An 18,338-nucleotide genomic window follows, 5' to 3' on the forward strand; every position below is an offset into this window, starting at 1 on the left:
GGAATAATGATTTTAGGTTAGTGTAAAAATTGAAGCAAAGAGCTGGTCTTAGCTTTTTCATTGATTTCTTTTCGTGGCCATCTAACTAAAACTATTGAAAATTGTACTGTGTTTTGTAAATAAAACCCCTGACATTTTTCTGCTTACATTTTGCAGAGAGCTGCATAAAAAGAACAGCAAGAGCCTTCCAGTGTTACACTTTTTCTTCCAAACAAACTTGATGTAACCGTTTTTAACCTGGACCCTGTACTTAAGTTTGCATCCTGCAGAATGCGTAAAAATGCAAACAATTTGCTAAGTGTCGGGCGTTTAATGTCATCGATGACGATGTAACCTGGAAAGAAGGTTAAATTGAAATAAATCGCAAATGTGGACCTTACATTGTCAATGTTTGCGATTTATTCGCGGAAATTATTGCAAGTAATGCATACATTTTTTTTCGTGATTTCTGTCATTTTTGTATATCTTCCTAGCCGGCCCATTTTTAGCTTCAATTTTTGTATAACCTTCTTGTTGAGTGTTAAAATGTATTGCTTATTATATAAGCCTCTCCGAACATCTTCAAATCTATGGTCAACAGTTATTTCTATGTTAGTTCAACTGCCTCGACTAAATGCTTTCTCTCTGTAATTACACATAGACAAAAATAAAATAAATTCTTCTTAAAAAAAGAAGAAGAACAATGAAATATCTACGCACCAATATATAGCTAGATGGGAGGCACAGGAGTTTAAAATTTAAAAATTTCCACGTTCTATATTGCCCGGTAATTTTATGTTTAATGACTTTGAACAAATCATTTCATCTGAATTCATTTTCTCAAACACTTCAGAAAGACGGGGTGTATGTTTACAAATGTAACAATATTTACTATGCATTATAATAAATTATTTTCACCCCGTCTTTCGTTTACTCTTTCTGATTGTATATAAATGCAAGTGCATTACTGGTTTGACCATTTAACTGGAGAGAGAGATCGCAAGAAGAAGTGAAGCAAAGAGAAGATTTATTTAGTAGTGACGAAAAAACAATATGTCTTCCTTAAGACCAACATTTCTTAGCGAAGGGAATTGTCCGTGTTGTGTACCAAAAAGAAATTATCATCCAACTTATCACCACTACCTGCCAGTACCGCCAGCCGCACCTTTACCACCAAGATGGCCGATTACACCGCCAGGATACCGATTGTCATCGCAACCGTTGTCATCACAACCATTGGAATGCTGCAGTCGAGCGAGCAATACTCTATGTATGCCGCCACCACACTACTCCATGTTACATCAAGGTAAAATTTTTTTTATAAACATTGATTAAGATCAGAATTTTCTTTCTTCGAAAAACAGAAAATTTATAAATTTTATTTTTTTAGATGATCCTATGAATTTACACATTGATCCGTTTCGAAATCGACACAAACGCTTTCGTCGTATGCGCATGCGTACTAACTTTACGTCGTGGCAGTTAGATGAACTTGAAAATACTTTTCTTCGAACACATTATCCAGATGTATTCGTTCGGGAAGGGTTAGCTATGAAACTCCAACTACCAGAGTCGAGAGTGCAGGTAAATGAAACTGCAAATTATTCTCTTCCCGTTTATTTTAACCCCATTATGTTTTGTGTTTGATTCTCAGGATAAAAGGCGAACTTTAGGACGTCTTATTTTAGCTACGTCACCGCTTTAACTTTCTTTTTTCTTTTTACTAGGTATGGTTTCAAAACAGGCGAGCAAAATGGCGGAAACGAGAACAAAACGAAGATGAGCATGGTGACGTTACTAGTGAAGGTGAAACAATAAAAGAAAATGCAGCAACCATTCCAGACATCACATCGACAATTTCTCCTGAACCAAAAACGAAAAAGAAATCATTTAAGAGCATCGAGCAAATACTCGCTGATAAAGTTCACAACCCTACCGAAGTTACTGTGAAGGAAGAGGCAAGCGAGACAAGAGAAGATAACTACGAGCCGATTATTTTATCCACAAGTTATTCGTATATGCGTGAGCAACTAAGTGATGGCAGTGACGAAGAAGACTCCGTGGTCGCGCGTTCGCCTATAGAGGACGCTGTTGTCGCGCGTCCGCCAAAGCTAATTCCTATTACTGACTGAAATCTGGTTTGTATAAATAGAAATGAACTCTTCATGTTTTGTCAGAAAATTCGTTCTTGTAGATATTGTGCTGAAATCATATTAAAACGAAGAAATAAGTTTCGTGTTGTTTTATAAACCCTACTAACAAAATTGTGAATACTAATAATTTTAGTGAGGAAATTATGTTCGCTTTCGATTTTTCAATGTTTTCTTTTGTTTTAATTTTCATACTCAGTTATTTTTGAACACGCATGTGTAATGTCTTGTTGACTACACCCACAATCATTGGATACAATAAATGTATGGTATTTTCAACTATTTTTACCATTTTTAGCGTTGATATGTGCATATGGAAAGTCTAATTCTGCGCTAAATATCTGAATAAGTTTCCACAGTGATCATATTAAAACACAAAGACATTATTTTACATTTTTAAAAATCTCAAGGGTACCAATTATCAAACCTCGTATGCACGGTTGTAGGACGATATTCTCAGGATAATCAAACTTTTTCCACCCCTATCAGACATGGTCTCTTTTGCTTAAAGTTAATCCGCAAATTTAAAAATGAGCATGCATACTCTCTTTGCACCTTTAAACAACAGAAAATGCTCAATGGCGGCAGTCAGTAGGTATCGTAGAAAAAAATATAAAACATTTTTTCTCATTGACGTTGGAAGGATGCTGTTTTTATGCTAAAATCTGGGTGGAAATTATTCGCAGTGCAACTATCTAGGGGAAAATTACTGTGGGATAATTATTCAGAGAGGAATTATCCTGGAATCTATATGTATATTTACTTATAACATTATTTCAGCAGTATAGAAAACAACAGATTATCTTGCTTTACCGACTGATAGCCTTGTGGTAGAGCGTTCGCTTGTAGTGCGGAAGGTCTTGGGTTCAAACCACGGCCGAGTCATGCAAGAGACTATAAAAGTGTAAATCTATCCTTTCTGCTTATCGTTCAGGATAAGAATAGGATTGATATCTTAGGCGGTTGTCTAGTTGAGCGATTGCTGTGCTTGCACGACTTTCGTTGCTCAAATATGAGCTTTAAACGCGCTAGAAACTCCTTCGTAGGACCCTCGTTGATAGTAGTATCAATAGGAACTGAAGAGGCTATCCTGGGTAAATAATTTCAATAATAATAATAACACCATTGTCCATATCAGTGAGGCAAAATGTACCATTATTTCGACCTTTTTGCTTTTTGAACACCTATCACTATATAAATTGCATGTACTGTGATATGACTGTTTACCAAAACTTTGCTGATTCTCCAATGTATTATTATTATTCCGAATATTTATACAGGATAGCCACTTTAATGTCAGAAACACTGTTATCAATGTAGGTCTTGTGTTTTTAATGTATATATTAGGTATACACCGCCAATTCCTATTTCCCTTACATGGTATGGGTTCACCCTTAGCTGTGGTAAAGGCACTTGCTAAACATGCCTGCGCTGTGGCAGAAATCACAGACCTTGTGATTACAAAACGAGCTCTATCATCAAATCAGAGAAATTAGACAATTTTAAATTGGATCAGTGAAAATTAGGAAAGAAAAAGAATTTTAACTTTTGTATATCATATACAGTAGACGTCCGTTAATTCGAACACGCAAGAGGCTAAATTATTTGTTCGAATTAACGATTGTTCGGATTATCGGAAGTTCAGAAAAAACAAGAATTTTATTATGCTAATATAACTTTATTACAACTTCACTACAACTTTTTATAAAAATTTTTTACCGTTGTTTGCTTGGCGATGGGCATGGCCTCCAAATTCCTTGTAAACTTCATTTTATTGGAAATACTAATTTAATTAATAAATTGACAGAAATTTTGCCACCATTGATGCAATAAAAATGAATAAAAATGAAAACGTTTTTTTAATTTTCCTTTAAAATTTTATTTATCAATACACAAAATTTCGAATTGACGAGCATAATGCAGCTTTGGGACTAAAAAATTGTTCGAATTAGCGAAATGTTCGAATTAGCGGAGTTCGAATTAAGCAGCTCAAAATATAAGACTTTATTAAACCAAACTCAAGGGACTTGGCAATTTGTTCGAAATAACAGAAAGTTCGAATTAGGCGGCATTCGAATTAACTGACGTCTACTGTATATTTTTTCTTCTCTAATTACGGAAATTAAAACACCAGCACACAAAGCCAGCCTGGTTATCCGCGAAAATTTTCATTGTTTCGCTGTTAAAATATTTACTTATTTCTTACCTTGCTTGCTTTTGCACTAACCTGGATGGCTTCAATAGATCATTTGCCAATGTTTACAAATTTTTAAAATATTTTACAAATGGCAGTGTCGCAGTAAAAAAAAGGACCATAGAATGGTTATCACTTAAATTCGTACTGCGATTTTTTAGAAGCGCATATTTCATAAGGCATTGAAGTTAGTTTTTTTAACTATATCTATTTTAAAAAAAATTCACCATTTTTAAGCAAATATTTAGACTTTTGTTGTCTGTTGTTTATATTTTCGACTTACAGAAATGATTGTAAAACATAACGTCGGGTGGAAAGTGGTCCATATTTGATTGATTTCACCTTACGATAGCTTCGTATCTGGTGTCCAGTTGTCTTTTATTTCCAACAATTACCTCAAGCTGCATTAGTAGCCAACCTCGCCCCCAGGGGATCTTGCCTTTGTGACATCGAAGCAACAAACCTTGTGGACGAGGATACATAGCATTTTTTAGGCTGAAAATTTTTTTAAATGTGTGTAGAAAGAAGATCTTTAAAAAATGTTTTAGTCTTAACACCTTTCAAATTGTCAATTTTGTTTTCTCTTCACATTGTTTTTTTTATACAAGATGACGTCATGACAATAAGCAAGTCACGGCTTACACCAACTGACAAAATTCTGTATAAGGTAGAAGATATCTAGGGAAGCACTAGATCCGTAAAAAAAACATTAAAATGGTTTTTTCGCGAAATATCTCGATGTGACTGATTCGCAAAAATTAATGTTGGCGAAATACATATTTTTAACTTTGCGAAAATAAGTCTTCGAAAAAATTATTCAACGTAATAGTCAAAAGTAAAAAAAGCTGTATGGATTTAACAATGTTTTTGTAAAAGCAGGAATGACAATTGACATATGAAAAGCCTATGGCTGTTCTTTGGACTGTTTTGTTGGTTAGTAAATGGCATATTGATAGCATTATGATGCCATGTGTTTGTTAAGGGGTTGCCAATAGATACTCCGTCTAAGATTTGTATAACGAATTTAAGAGCATTACCTGAATGAAGGAACTTTTGTGATTTAAGAATAGAAAAATATATTTTAGCGATTTAGGATTTTTAAGGTTTGAAACTTTGGGATACTTTTAGAGCAGAGGAAATGAGAAAAAAGTGTGAAATTAACAAATGTTAGTAAGTAACGGGAAGCTTCAACATCCTTGGGAACTCCATCATAACAGTTAGCTCTTCATCCCCTCCGATGGGAACAAAGTTACATTACCCGCATTGCTCTAACTTGATTGCCTGCCACATATGCTGATTAGAGGTCAACAGATGGGTTTAAATGGACTGAAGACTCGAATCTGCAAACTCATTAATACAAGTTGACAGCGCTACCATTACCCCAACTTCGCTGATTAATGTATATTATTAGAACTAGAAGACATTTTCTTCTAGCAGAAATGTCTTGCTTTAAAAATTATAAAAAATTATTTTAAAGTAACTACGAAGAAATGGTTAAACAAATTGTATAAAGAAAAAGGATAGTGGACCTGTAACTTGGAGTATTTTACAAAAGAATCTACCGCACAAGCCTGCCATCAAATTACCAGAATTGTGGAATGGTATTCCGCTCCAATTTCGCGAAAATATCTCCCCTAAAAATATTTGCAAGAATTACTCCCTTTAAGGTAATTGGCTCTCGCTCATTTGACCAATGTGATTTTAATTATTAAGTACGGACCAAATGCCAATATAATTACCTCCTAGCCTTTAACATGGACAAATAACCGAAATAGATGCAAACGAAAGGCTAATACTTTTGTCACAATTTATTAAGTCCGACAAATAACGGAACACCTAAGAATTACTCTTATTATTTACCTGATTCAATTAATATTCAGTTTGTAGTAATAGTATCCGAAAAATTACTGGAATTAGCGAATAGCAAGGCTTAGTCTATATTTTTAAGTATAGTGCCGAAATAGGAGAGATCATTGTAATTTGTGGCGGTGTGTTTTACGAAACTACATTCTTGGACATAAATTAGTGGACAAGTATTAAATTTTAACTCCCCCTTCCCCCAAGCTCAGTGTTGGAGCCAAAACAGTGATTGAACTTCAAAATTAATATTAAACTATTTGGCGCCAAAAAGAGTATAAGAACTAAAAAGTATTGGTAAAAAAGTATTATAATAACAGGATAATAAATACATCAAAACTGAAATAGCGAAGAATCAAGACAATCTGTGTGGCATGACTCAGCCGGAACTGACGCTTCCGCACTAGAAGCAAACCTCCTATTGGTAACCAGTGGACATTATTGTAGCTAATTGTGGCTTTTTTTTCTTGTTGCATCTAACATTACTTTGATGTAAGATTCTCGTATGATGAAAATACAGTTGGGGAAATCGGCGAAACCAAATTTAAATCTCCAAGCGAAAGAATTATATCGCCCAGCTCCAATTGTTTTGCTGTCATCGGGTATCAAACTACAAGTTAACTCTAACTCGACAACAAGCCAACACGACTGGGAAAATCGCCTTTGATTACAAATCCAATACAAACGAAATCAAAGAGACTTGTAGAACGAAATAATTCTAGCGGTTGAAAGCTTAAGGCTAGAAAACATTTTTAGTTTGAAAAGTCTAAATTTATTCCTGACTCTGTTAGGAGTTAAAAAGTAGTAGTGGTGTGTATGAAAATATAAATAAAGATTGATAATATTTTGATTAATATTTTTAAGTAAAAAACAAATTGAGATTTTGCTATCGCTGTCATTCCTAGTGTTTTTTCGCTCGCCGTCGCAAATTTCATCGAAAACGATCCCCAGTTTACCAGACCCACATACCATGCACAAGTTTACAAGAAAACGGAGCTTTTCCAAACAAAACTCGAGATTGATTGTGAGGTAAGAAAGAATGATGTTACTATGACCGCAGAAGGCTGTTGCCATCAATAAATCCCTCTTCTTCGGGGCGTTATTTAAAACTTAAATTTTACATTGACCCTAAAAATATTCGTAGCCTAAATTTTTTGTTGAACCTAAGTTAATTTTGTGGTGATAAAAGTTAAGACTGACAATGTTTGGGATAATGGACCGAAATTATAATCCAATGAAAATGCTATTGTGGTAGAAGTATGCACGGAATCTTACTTTCCACGAAGAATATCAATAAATTATTGCAAATAAATCCTAAAATCGCCAAATTTTATTAAAAAAAATAATTTTCGCGATCTGGAATTCCTGTGTTAGCCAATCGTAGATACAAACCTCATTCCCAGGGTTCTTCTAATCTTTCTGACAAGCGCCAAAGCTGCACTGACAGAATGTGTGTTTAAATCCTTTTTTAATTTTCTTCTATATTTAATTCCTGCAAAATTTACTACTTCCTGACCAGTCATATGTCATCACGTGAAAATTCACTCGGTTGGAAAATCCACAAAATTTGCCCGCCACTACTAGCAGCTACCATCTTTGGTGTTAATATGTAGATACAGTGACATGACTTTCAAGTATTTCCTGGATACGCGCACATACCAAGAAGTGTTTTAAAAAAGCATTAACAAAAGCAAGTAAGATATAAAAATATATTATATAATAAAGTTTTGCAACTGAAGGCTAGCTTCGTGCAAACATAACATGTTATGTAATAAAAAAATGATTAACATGAAAGAAAAACTACTGCATATATATGTGGCCATAGAAAAAGCGCTGTCATAAAATTTCTGCTGAAAAATCTAAAGGTTAAAATATGGATAATAAAAATTGCAAACTATAAAAATTATATACATTAAAAGAAACCAACCTAACTTAATATTTGACATATTGTAGAAGATAATACGGGAAAAAAAATTATTGTGCGCACGCATGTACAAAACATTTTGCACCAAATTTAGTAATTATTGACAAGTCACAAAGCCCTGATCATGAATTTATGCCTTTACCAAGCAGCATGCATTCTATAGCATCAAATATAAATATGTTATCGTTCTGACTGGCTTCTCACGTTTAACGCGTAAGATTAGTAGTAACATAGAAATACTATTTTAAAACATTTGAATTAAAACACTGCTTCATTTAAAGGTAAAAAAGAGAAGAATCGACATACACTTCTTTTTTATATAAGTAACATACTTTTTTTCAATAAATTCTTTATATGTCTGCCTTTTCATAGTTAATTAGCAAATTTTTCTTGGGTTTAAGGCAATAAAGAGGCAATAAATTTTGTTTTTGGTTAGGTCTGGATTAAATTTACGGGAAATTTTCGAAATACTTACGGGGTCAGACCTCTGTGTTATCCCTTAAAATTACCTTCAACAAGAACCCTGTCTATATATTAATTCACTTTTTCAATTTTGCGAGTTAACAGTTGAAACACGTGTTAAGTCGAAAATATTTTTTTAGAGAAAAGAAGAAATAATTCGAGTGGAAAATAGAGAAAATTAACTCGCAATCATTGGACAGAGAAATTCGAGTTAAAAAATGAAAGACATTGAAAATCTTGCAATTTGTTGATCGTCAGATGGCTTCAAATATCTTCCTTGTAAAAATTTACGAATTCGGTACAAGGTAGAAATTTATTGCCGGAAAAATAGATTTAAAGATGTAACACTAATTTTAGTACCGACTTTTGTAAAATTTCAAATCACAATTTTCATTGTTGTTTGTTAACAGATCAACTGCATTTAAACCAATCAGTGAATAGTAGTCACGTGAGCTAAAATATTTTTAAACATTTTTAACACTTTGACTTTCGTTTCTAGTTTTCCACGTTTTTCTTCCAGCATTTTTTCTTTCAACAGTTTTTTAACTCGAATCATTTCAGCAGATATATACTCAACACCTTTGTTGCAAATCTTTGTCATAATTTTCAAAAATAGACCAGCTAAATTTTTGTTATTTTCGTCTTGAACATTTGTCAGTTCGTCTTCTGCTTTCTTTATGATAACATTGCAGCCATCTTGAATGTCTTGTTTAATTAGTATCAACTTGATTAATTCTTTAGCCAATTCTTCAAATACCTCCAAAGGAGTCCCGCTACCTAAAATCGAACGAAAACAAGATGAACAACAAAGCGGTGCAACTTAACATTTATTTACTATTTATTGGCTTTCTAGGATTAAACTTTTTTTGTTAAACAAGCAGGTTTCAGAGGGTTAGCTTCCACGTTCAGGAAATTGTCACGACCTCATTTGTGTGTCTCCTCAAAGTAGCTCAGCGAACTGGCTACAGACATTAAGAAAATATATTGAGACAGGGCAGCAAATTTAGAATGCTGTCCCTACAAGTGGTTTGGTTCACAGTGCGGAGATGTTAAGCAAGTGGCTTTACCACAGCTATTTCAGAACACATGAATCAGGTTGATAACAGTATATATCCTGTATAAATATTCGGAACAAGGTGATAATAATGACTTATAAACCGCTTAGCCCGACCCTACGGGAAAATAGCGACCGAGATTGTGACGTCATGGACCGAACACAGCATTGCAATTTCACGAAAGTTTGTTTACTTTTATTTGTTTAGATTTTAGCCGGGCGCTGCGGGAAAATAGCGCCCGCTTATGTGATCGATATAAGCCAATAAAAACGTCAGATATAAAGAAGACATTACACTGCCAGGTACTAATAACAATAATAACGTTTTTCGTATTTTAGATTGCACATTTTGTATTTGTCAATGTTGACAGTATACTAAGTACTCTTCAAATTTTATATTTGTTGCCGCTTTTTTTTTGAATTTCGGGCGTTTGTGTTAAAAGGTTAGACAAGCAGTCTTTTAACACTGCTTACCAGGTCGTAGCATCTGTAAAAAAAGCGCTGTGGACTATTGTACGGTTGATGGTTTTTGTCAACTTGACTACCTCAATATTTTAGTGACTGCTTGTAAGAATACACACCTATGAATAAATTTGAATGTTTCTTTAGCCATTTAACAAGACGTTCTTCTTTAAATTCACCATTATAAATTATATCGGTATCTAGATTATCTTTGAAAAACATCCTTAACACTGGATACTTTGTGGTGGAAATATTAAATTTTTGACGTGTTGCATGGTTCTCTTTTTCACCCCAATCTAAATTCAAAATATTTTCCAAGATTAGTTGTGGATTTTTGTTGTAGATTAAATTTTTTTCCAGCGTTTCGAATAAAAATTTAGAAGAACACAAACAATAATAATAATAGTTTGTTATGGGTTGTATAGAGAAAACTCCTATCAAAATGATTCCTTTTACGACTATGTATGTTTACCATTTCCTTTACAAACAAAAACAAAAGAACAGGTAACATTGATTATTTATAATTTTATTCTTCTGCATAAAAAAGAAAAAAGGTGTTCTTAATGTTCAATCTATAAAAACTTTCTTTCTTATGCTTGCTTGTGAACTTGTCAGGATAAGGCAGATGCTTAAGAGCAAAACACTTTCAAATTAGACAACCAATCATGCAGCTATGATAAAATATAAAAACAAACTAAATTTAGGATATACTCACCAGTTGTGCCAAGCTCTGCTATTAAAACATCCTTGTTTGAAGCCACTCGCAAAGCAAATTTTTGGAATTCATTCTCCTGAGCACCATATGCATACTTTTTGTCAAATTTGACAACACACACTGTGTGATGGCATAAGACCTAAATTATCAAAATTTAGTAAAATTTATAATAATGAAAAATAATGATGATTTAGGTGTAGTAAAAAGAAAAAACTTTCAGTTGAGAACTGTTTAAGAGTACTTTGGTAAAGATTTTTTCATAAGAACATGAAACTAAGTCCTTTACTGAAAGTTCTTTCTTTTCACTATAGCTTCACTCTGGTTACATCATAGACTACTTTATAGTATCAATGATTTAATAATTGAACAACATAGACTGTTTACGATAATAGCTAGGACTTGAGTTCTGAATTTTCAGGGCACTCCATACTTGTTGTCAATGATTCGTTTTTGCTCCAGAAAAATATATGTCCATAATATATATTTTTAGAGTAATGACGTTTTATTCTTTGGCCAAATGTTACTTTATATACCATTATGCATTAAAAAAATGCTCCCTTCAATTAGATGCCCTCTTCATTAAATGCTCCACTTTTTAATAATATTTTTAGAAAATCTTACTTCCGATACACGCCCCCAATATAATACTTTTATTTTTAAAAGGGGCACTTATTAAAAACATAAAAAATGTTAAATTTTACTGATAATGATTTTCATAAAAGCTATTTAAAACACGAAAAACATGTGATTAATGCTGCACAAGCTTTAACCAAATAAAAAACATGTGATCAATGCTGCACAAGCTTTAACCAAATGGCAATGCTATTTTAAAGAAAACAAGGATTTTAAGTAAGGTTTCAGGGTTTTTTCAGTTGTCCCGGTACAACACACCTAATTTGTCTTGCCCACCTTGGCACACTACTGACTTTTTAATATTGGTCTGACGTAATAATAGGGGGAAGGTTCTTTAAGTTCAAACAAAAAAGGAATTTAAAACTTTATTTAAATATCAAATGTCCATAGCCATACAACCAGAGACAAAATATCGGGGAAAAATTTCAAATATTGCAACCACAAGCAATTAAGAACTCTGTTTTATCTAAGTAACACATGATGTTCACAGCGGATTTAGGGTCTTAGGTTATTCAGTTACGTTCAAAATTTTATCAAAGCATGCTAATTTTTGGTCTTAGGTTATTCGGTTACGTTCAAAATTTTATCAAAGCATGCTAATTTTTGCTGAGCAAATTTTATCAAAGCATGCTCTAATTTTAATATATTATATATGGTGGTGGAGTGGTTTGATCCATAATTTGAACATTGTGGAAAATGCAGCAGGTGCATATTTTTGACATTACTTTCTTATCCTACACCCCTGCCAAAGTAGAAACTGGTCAAGGAAAGCTGTTTACCTATTTTAAGAAAAAAGTAAAAAACGGACAATTTCCCAAATTATTATTTCTTGAGATAAAAGTAAAGAAATTCCTTCAAAATTGATCATAAAGTAGGAGTTTTTCAGGAGGGATCTACCCAACTAGACAAAGGTCTTATTTGGAGATCAAATCATGAATCACGAGCCAAACACTCTTACCAACTGAGCTATTGTCCCAGTCAGATCACTTTTGGTTGAGCGAAAACACAGACTTTTCATGGTCAAACTGTCACAGAAAAAGCTTTGATTAAACAAGAACTACAAGTATCTGAATCAAAGTAAGGCTAAATTAGCAAAAATGCACCTAAATTTACACAATATGTTTAAAGTTAGAAAACAAAGATTCTATGAAAATATCACCCCCTATTGATAAAAGAAAGCCGTGTAAAAGGCGTTTTTTTCCTTAAATCATAATGGCCACCCTAAAAAATGTGAACCTGTAATTGTTTAAAAAGTATCATGTGACATTTGCCAACTGATAGAATCAATCCTTGTTGGCTTATTATGGAGCATATCATATGAATTTTCAACCTAAAAAATTGGCACATGCTTCATTTAGATTTTTGGTGCCAAAGATAAATTAAATCAAATTCCCTTTAATATGAATTGACCTGCAATAAAAGTTTTGGGGTGGATTGTTTTTTTTCTGTTACCATGCCAAAAACATCCATATTTGTTGTCCTGTGTTCTTGCCCAACAAACGTCTGTTAAAAGTTTTTTCATGACAAGTTAGCAACCTTGCATTTCATTACTAACCTTATTTTTTGCTACCAAATCGTGAAATTTTACACCAAACATTGCAAATAAACAAACTAGGTTACCGATTTTTCACTTCACTCTCATATTTCAATTTTAAACAACTAAGTCTATGCCTCATTTTTTACAACTGTTTCTGGACCAGGAAGCTAGTTGTTAGACATCAGAGCGAGGTTGTCTCGATTATACAAGGTACATAATAGTACGAATAAATCTGACAAAATCTTTATGAAGAACACCCCCCATTATCACTTTTTTGCCTGCTCTGTTTCTTTATAGAGTTTTCTGACTGATTGTAATGCTTTGAATAAATTTTAATAAACGAGCTCTCAAATAGACATCCCTCCCTCATAAGGGGGCGTTTAATCGAGGCGATAGTTAAAGTATATGAAAAAATCAATAGCTGTTCAATCAATAACTGTTATTGTTTTGCTCTTTTAATTATAATATAGAAATTTCATAAATACAACTAAACACAATCTCTCATATTTGATACCGTAAATAAGGAAATTTAACTAAAATACTGAAATAAACACCTTTTTTCTGAAATCTTAGGTTTAAGGTTGGGAAATTAGTTTTTCACTTTCGAAGTTCATTCTCTAAAATATGTGAATATCTTTTATTTTCTTTCCCCATAAGATTGATTCTGAAATGGTGATTAAATCATGGGAGGATATAACGAATGAAACATTGGCGAAATCAAGGAAATCGTGTGGCTTAGCGTTGGTGACTGACAGATCACAGGATGAACCGATCTCTTGTTTCAAACAAGGGAAAATGTGAAGCTGGTAGAGAATTACGGAAAAATCAAATGTTGAATTTCGACTATAAGGATTTAGATAAAAATCCATTCGACAACAGAAGAAGATGTGGCTGATTTCAATATTATTGACGAAGATGACGATGAACTAGATATATTGTAAAGTTTATGTTATAGGTATCCTTAAAAACTGAAAAAGAGACGAAGTGTAAAAAATTTAATAGAACCCCCTTTTTTAAACGCCCCCTCAAATAGACGCCCCTTAAAAATGTTAAAAAATTTAATAAACGCCCGGCCATTTATTCGACGCATTACGGTATACCAAGTAAATAAGAAATTTTCTTCCATGATATCCCAATTACTCTTAGACTTCGAACTTGTTCTTCACTGACAGTGACTTTTGGACGTTTTTTGGCCTAAATTTACCAATTTCGGAAAGGTGTCCAAAAAAATTTTCTTTTAATAATATGGACAAATAATCTGAGATTAATTAGCAAATATTTCTTGGGTTTAAGGCAATAAATAACAAATTAAATTTTGATAAATTTTCTCCCTGATCTTTGTCAGAGCATCTTCAGATCTGAGATTATTATTCTTTTTACAGAATATAAAAATTTCATTTCATTCTTGAGATATCGTGTTTTAACTGAGAGGCTAATTCAAATTATTTTTTCGTAACATTTTGTTGAGCCATGGCTGTTATAATTATGTGACAAGTTTCTAATTATGTGGATAATCAAGTCTTGCTTTGTAGGCAGCATGAATGTGAAGCTTGCTTGCTTTTTTTTTTATTACATTTAAAACATAAAAAACTTAAAAACTAGCTAGTTACAAAAACAAGAGACTTAGATAAAAAAGGACTTAGTTATAAAATTGCATTTAAACTTAGTTTTTCGAAGAAAGTTAGTTGTGAAAACCAACTTAGTATTTTAATTGTCAAGGTTAGTATTAAAATAGTTGACTTAGTAATAAGGTCCACTATCGCGCGCGATATTGACCCTCTGTATTAAGTGTTGTCTTGTGTCCCTCTGCCCAACAAACGTCTGTTTAACGTTTTTTCTATGATGACAAGTTGAGCATGGACATTGACCATGTAAGTTGAATTACCTTGTAAAATGTCAAATCATCTAGAGAAACAATTCCTCTCGTCGTCACGGCGGTAATTAAAGGCAGTACTCTAACGACGAAATAGATCGCCACATATTTCCAGTTGTCCATTTTTTTGTATTTTGTTTTGTGCATATACGCGATGGCCTTAAGTTTACTATTCGATTTTGAAAGCAAAATTGGCATTGGAAACGTCTTCAATAAAAATAGGGAACTTGTTTTTTATTACTACAATAATAAAGTTATTTTTATGTTATCCAAAATGACTTTGTAATGTAAAGTGACCACAATGAAAAAGATAGTTATTTTGACCCTTTGGAAAGAAACGGAGACCTTGATTAATGTCGTATTTGGTTTTGCAAAGCAGGTGTTCCTCGCTCTCCATCGTAAAGTCTTAAATCTTTGTTTTGAATCCGTTTTGAACAGGCATCTTTTAGTACTGGAGTCACTAAGGCTTTCATAGCTTTGGCTGTTACGTAACTTTTTTTTGTACAGGATCAAAGTTATATTTAATCAATAAAAAAATACAATTTCTGTTGCACTAGTATGGTACAAGTACGCGAAAGGGAAAGCCTAAACAACCCGTCGTCCAGGGAGTATATGACATGTTGTTTTGTTTGCGGCGAAAGGAAGGCGTTATGGGTGTTAAATTCAAAGGTGAGCAGTGAAAATAAACCGTTTTTTCCTTTCTTATTATATCAAAAGACACCTCCAGATGCATGTGCATTAGACATTAATGGAAGATGTCTTTCATGCAATGTGTGTTATCTCTTTCTGATGCAACAATGGAACGCATATGAAATCAACCACACTCCAATTCTTAAAAGGTTATACTGGTTGAAGAGGCCTGCGGATGAATACATAGATGTTGACGATGCTGATAAAGATTTTAGCAAGAATATTAAACCCCTGGATACTTCTTCAGTAAATTCAACAAAAATTGAAACCTTTCCAAATGCTAGAAACACTGGTGATGATTTTTGCCAAATTTGTTATTCTAAAGGGAAGCATGTATTTTTGAAGTCAGTGTTTACAGTGCCACAAAAATCATCTGACATTCCGTTTTATCCTGGACTAGTAAAAGATGGAATAGGTGGCAGTATTTCTGTATGTGTTACTTGTGAATCAAAACTTTTAAAGCAATGGTTGGAGTTTGAACGAAAAAAAGTTCCTTTAATTGACAGAAATTATACCATTAGTTTGGAGCTGCAAAATAGTATGTCAGATATCAAAACATGTTATTTGTGTGAGGATATGTTATCTACAGATAACAGTCAACCTTTATTCTGTAAAAATGTAAATCAAGGTCCATACTATCCATTTCTTTTGAATCTTACTGTTCCAAAGGATGCAATTCCTTTAAATAATCAAGGATTCACCTTTTGTTGTGGAACGTGTAAGTCTTTTCTAAAAGAACAATGGGATGCATTTGAAGGTTCAAATGTTTGCCAGGAAGAGCGTGTTTACCGAACTAAAATTGAACAACGACCATTATTAACTTCAAGTTTCAACATTCATACAATAGTTGCATGCTTTATTTGTTCCAGTAAAAGCAGTATTGGAAATTTGAAAAGAATCTATTGTAATTCTGGTGCTAATATGAATATGGGATTTCTGAAAAGATTTCCCAAAAATGAAGATGGATTTTTCTGTGAGGAAACAGGTGAAACATTTGTTTGTTGTTCCTGTTTTGAGGAATTAAAACAGCATTGGTATAAATACAGAGCCAGCAAGTTTGATGATGAAGGTGACAATTTACCACTTCATGCAACAGACACGTGTGAAATATGTTTCCAAAGAAGAGTCACAGATCGTAAACTTCATTTTTTTCCAAGTGAAAAGGAGGGGAAGATTATCCCCTACTTTCCACAGTTAAAAAAGCTAAGATCTGTTGGCAATTTTAAGCCAATATCATCTTGTCAACTTTGTGCAATAAATTTGATGAAACAATGGTTACAGTATGAAAAAACAAACATTGATCTCCAGAATCGAGTATATCGCTTTGACAGATTTATATGCTATGTCTGTGATAGCATGGTTTTTTGTAAAGATCTCTATTTAGGCAAAAGAAACAATATTAAAAAAGATGTTAAAGTTGAGCAGAGTTCTTGTGCTGTTATGATTGAAGATGAAGTTGTGGTTTGTTTGAAATGCAAACAAGAATGTTTTGATGAAGAACAGGTAAAATTATCACTACATTTTTCACATTAATGTATATGGTTGTGTTGATGTTGTGTTGTTGTTGTTACTTTGATAAACAGGTAAAACTATTACTAATTTCTTCAAGTTATATATTGTTATACTACTTTGAAAAATCAAAACAAGATATCTAAATCATATCTTTCATTTTCGATTTTCACAAAATAGATTTGTGAAGTGCATCCTTAACTAAATCGCCACTACAGATGTGAATATCTTGAGAGCGAAAAGAGCTTTTTAAAAAAATTAAAAAGACTTTTTAAGCTGTATAATATAAGTCAAACATCATTTTATGCCTCAGGTTCCCTTTAAGCAATTGGACATCTGTGGAGGTATGACGGCAGTATATAGACAACCCTAATATGGTGATAATGAAACATTTTTGATGGAAAAAAAATATTCTCAAAGAAAATGTAATCAGTGTCTCATAATCATTTTATAAAACACCTGTTATTTTAAGCAAACCAGCTGTTTATTATAAAAACAGCTATTGTTGCGACATCTGTTCAACATAATATTGTGATGTATTTTACAATGTGTAATTGTTTTAAAACTAAAGCTATATATGAAAGCAGAAATTGAGCTAGTGGCTATAGTTGTAAAAAAGAGAAAATAATAAACACAGCTTAGAGGGACATTATTTACAGCAACTAGAAATTAAAAAAAAGGTTGCAAAGCATTACGCAAGTTGCAAGCAAAATTGAAACTAGCCAATAGTTGTCCCTAGTGTTTTTTGTTTCTTTTTGATATAATACGACGAGGTGCTAACATCTTACTGCAGCTGATATCTGGGAATATACCAAAACTGAATATCATAGACGTAGAAAATCCTGGAGACGAGGTTGTAAAATAAACTCACCGCAAATCAACAACAACTCGTTGCCCAAAAGTAGTGATTTTTGGCAAAAAATACAATATATATATGTGGAATATTTCTTTTTAGAAGGTACAAGAAATTTAGATCGCGCGAAACTAAACAAAAACAATTACTGAGAATTTTCGTAAAACCTCTTTCCACAGAATTATAAAATTAAATATTGATAATAATCACAATATTGTCAGTGTTGGCCGACGTAAATCCAATATTGATGAAGCTTTTAGCTGCAAAAATACATGCAAAGTTATACTTTTATAAAGTTAAAACCTTTATTCTGAAAGAAATGCAATACGTCGAGTTGTGCAATCCGTAGTGTGCCGAAATGTCACGAATTAAGGGGATGCGCGTTGTAAGGTACACTCTTTCAACCGGAAAATAATGCTCGGAACGCAGATAATAATAGAGACTTT

The 18,338-nt window shown here is 33.0% G+C and overlaps 3 protein-coding genes across 3 annotated transcripts in view; 2 read left to right on the forward strand and 1 right to left on the reverse strand.

Moving 5' to 3' along the window:
• The first annotated feature begins 307 nt into the window (after positions 1-307).
• Positions 308-3,178, forward strand: LOC130614316 (ALX homeobox protein 1-like). Its single transcript, XM_057435744.1, has 3 exons — positions 308-1,285; positions 1,370-1,563; positions 1,707-3,178. Exons 1-3 carry the CDS (start codon positions 1,033-1,035, stop codon positions 2,109-2,111), a joined length of 852 nt encoding a protein of 283 aa, XP_057291727.1. The 5' UTR covers positions 308-1,032; the 3' UTR covers positions 2,112-3,178.
• Positions 3,179-7,875: 4,697 nt separating this feature from the next.
• On the reverse strand, positions 7,876-15,071 carry LOC130614720 (endoplasmic reticulum resident protein 29-like). The gene is made up of 4 exons (XM_057436165.1): positions 14,853-15,071; positions 10,798-10,936; positions 10,202-10,378; positions 7,876-9,343 (listed from the first exon to the last, which is right to left on the reverse strand). Exons 1-4 carry the CDS (start codon positions 15,036-15,038, stop codon positions 8,997-8,999), a joined length of 849 nt encoding a protein of 282 aa, XP_057292148.1. The 5' UTR covers positions 15,039-15,071; the 3' UTR covers positions 7,876-8,996.
• Positions 15,072-15,261: 190 nt separating this feature from the next.
• Positions 15,262-18,338, forward strand: part of LOC130614719 (uncharacterized) — a 33,250-nt gene continuing 30,173 nt past the window's right edge. The window contains exon 1 of the mRNA XM_057436160.1: positions 15,262-17,033. Coding sequence (XP_057292143.1) covers positions 15,399-17,033 — 1,635 coding nt within the window. The 5' untranslated portion in view covers positions 15,262-15,398. The remainder of the gene's footprint in view (positions 17,034-18,338) is intronic.

Source organism: Hydractinia symbiolongicarpus, chromosome 11, assembly GCF_029227915.1.
Source record: "Hydractinia symbiolongicarpus strain clone_291-10 chromosome 11, HSymV2.1, whole genome shotgun sequence".
Taxonomy (NCBI): domain Eukaryota; kingdom Metazoa; phylum Cnidaria; class Hydrozoa; order Anthoathecata; family Hydractiniidae; genus Hydractinia; species Hydractinia symbiolongicarpus.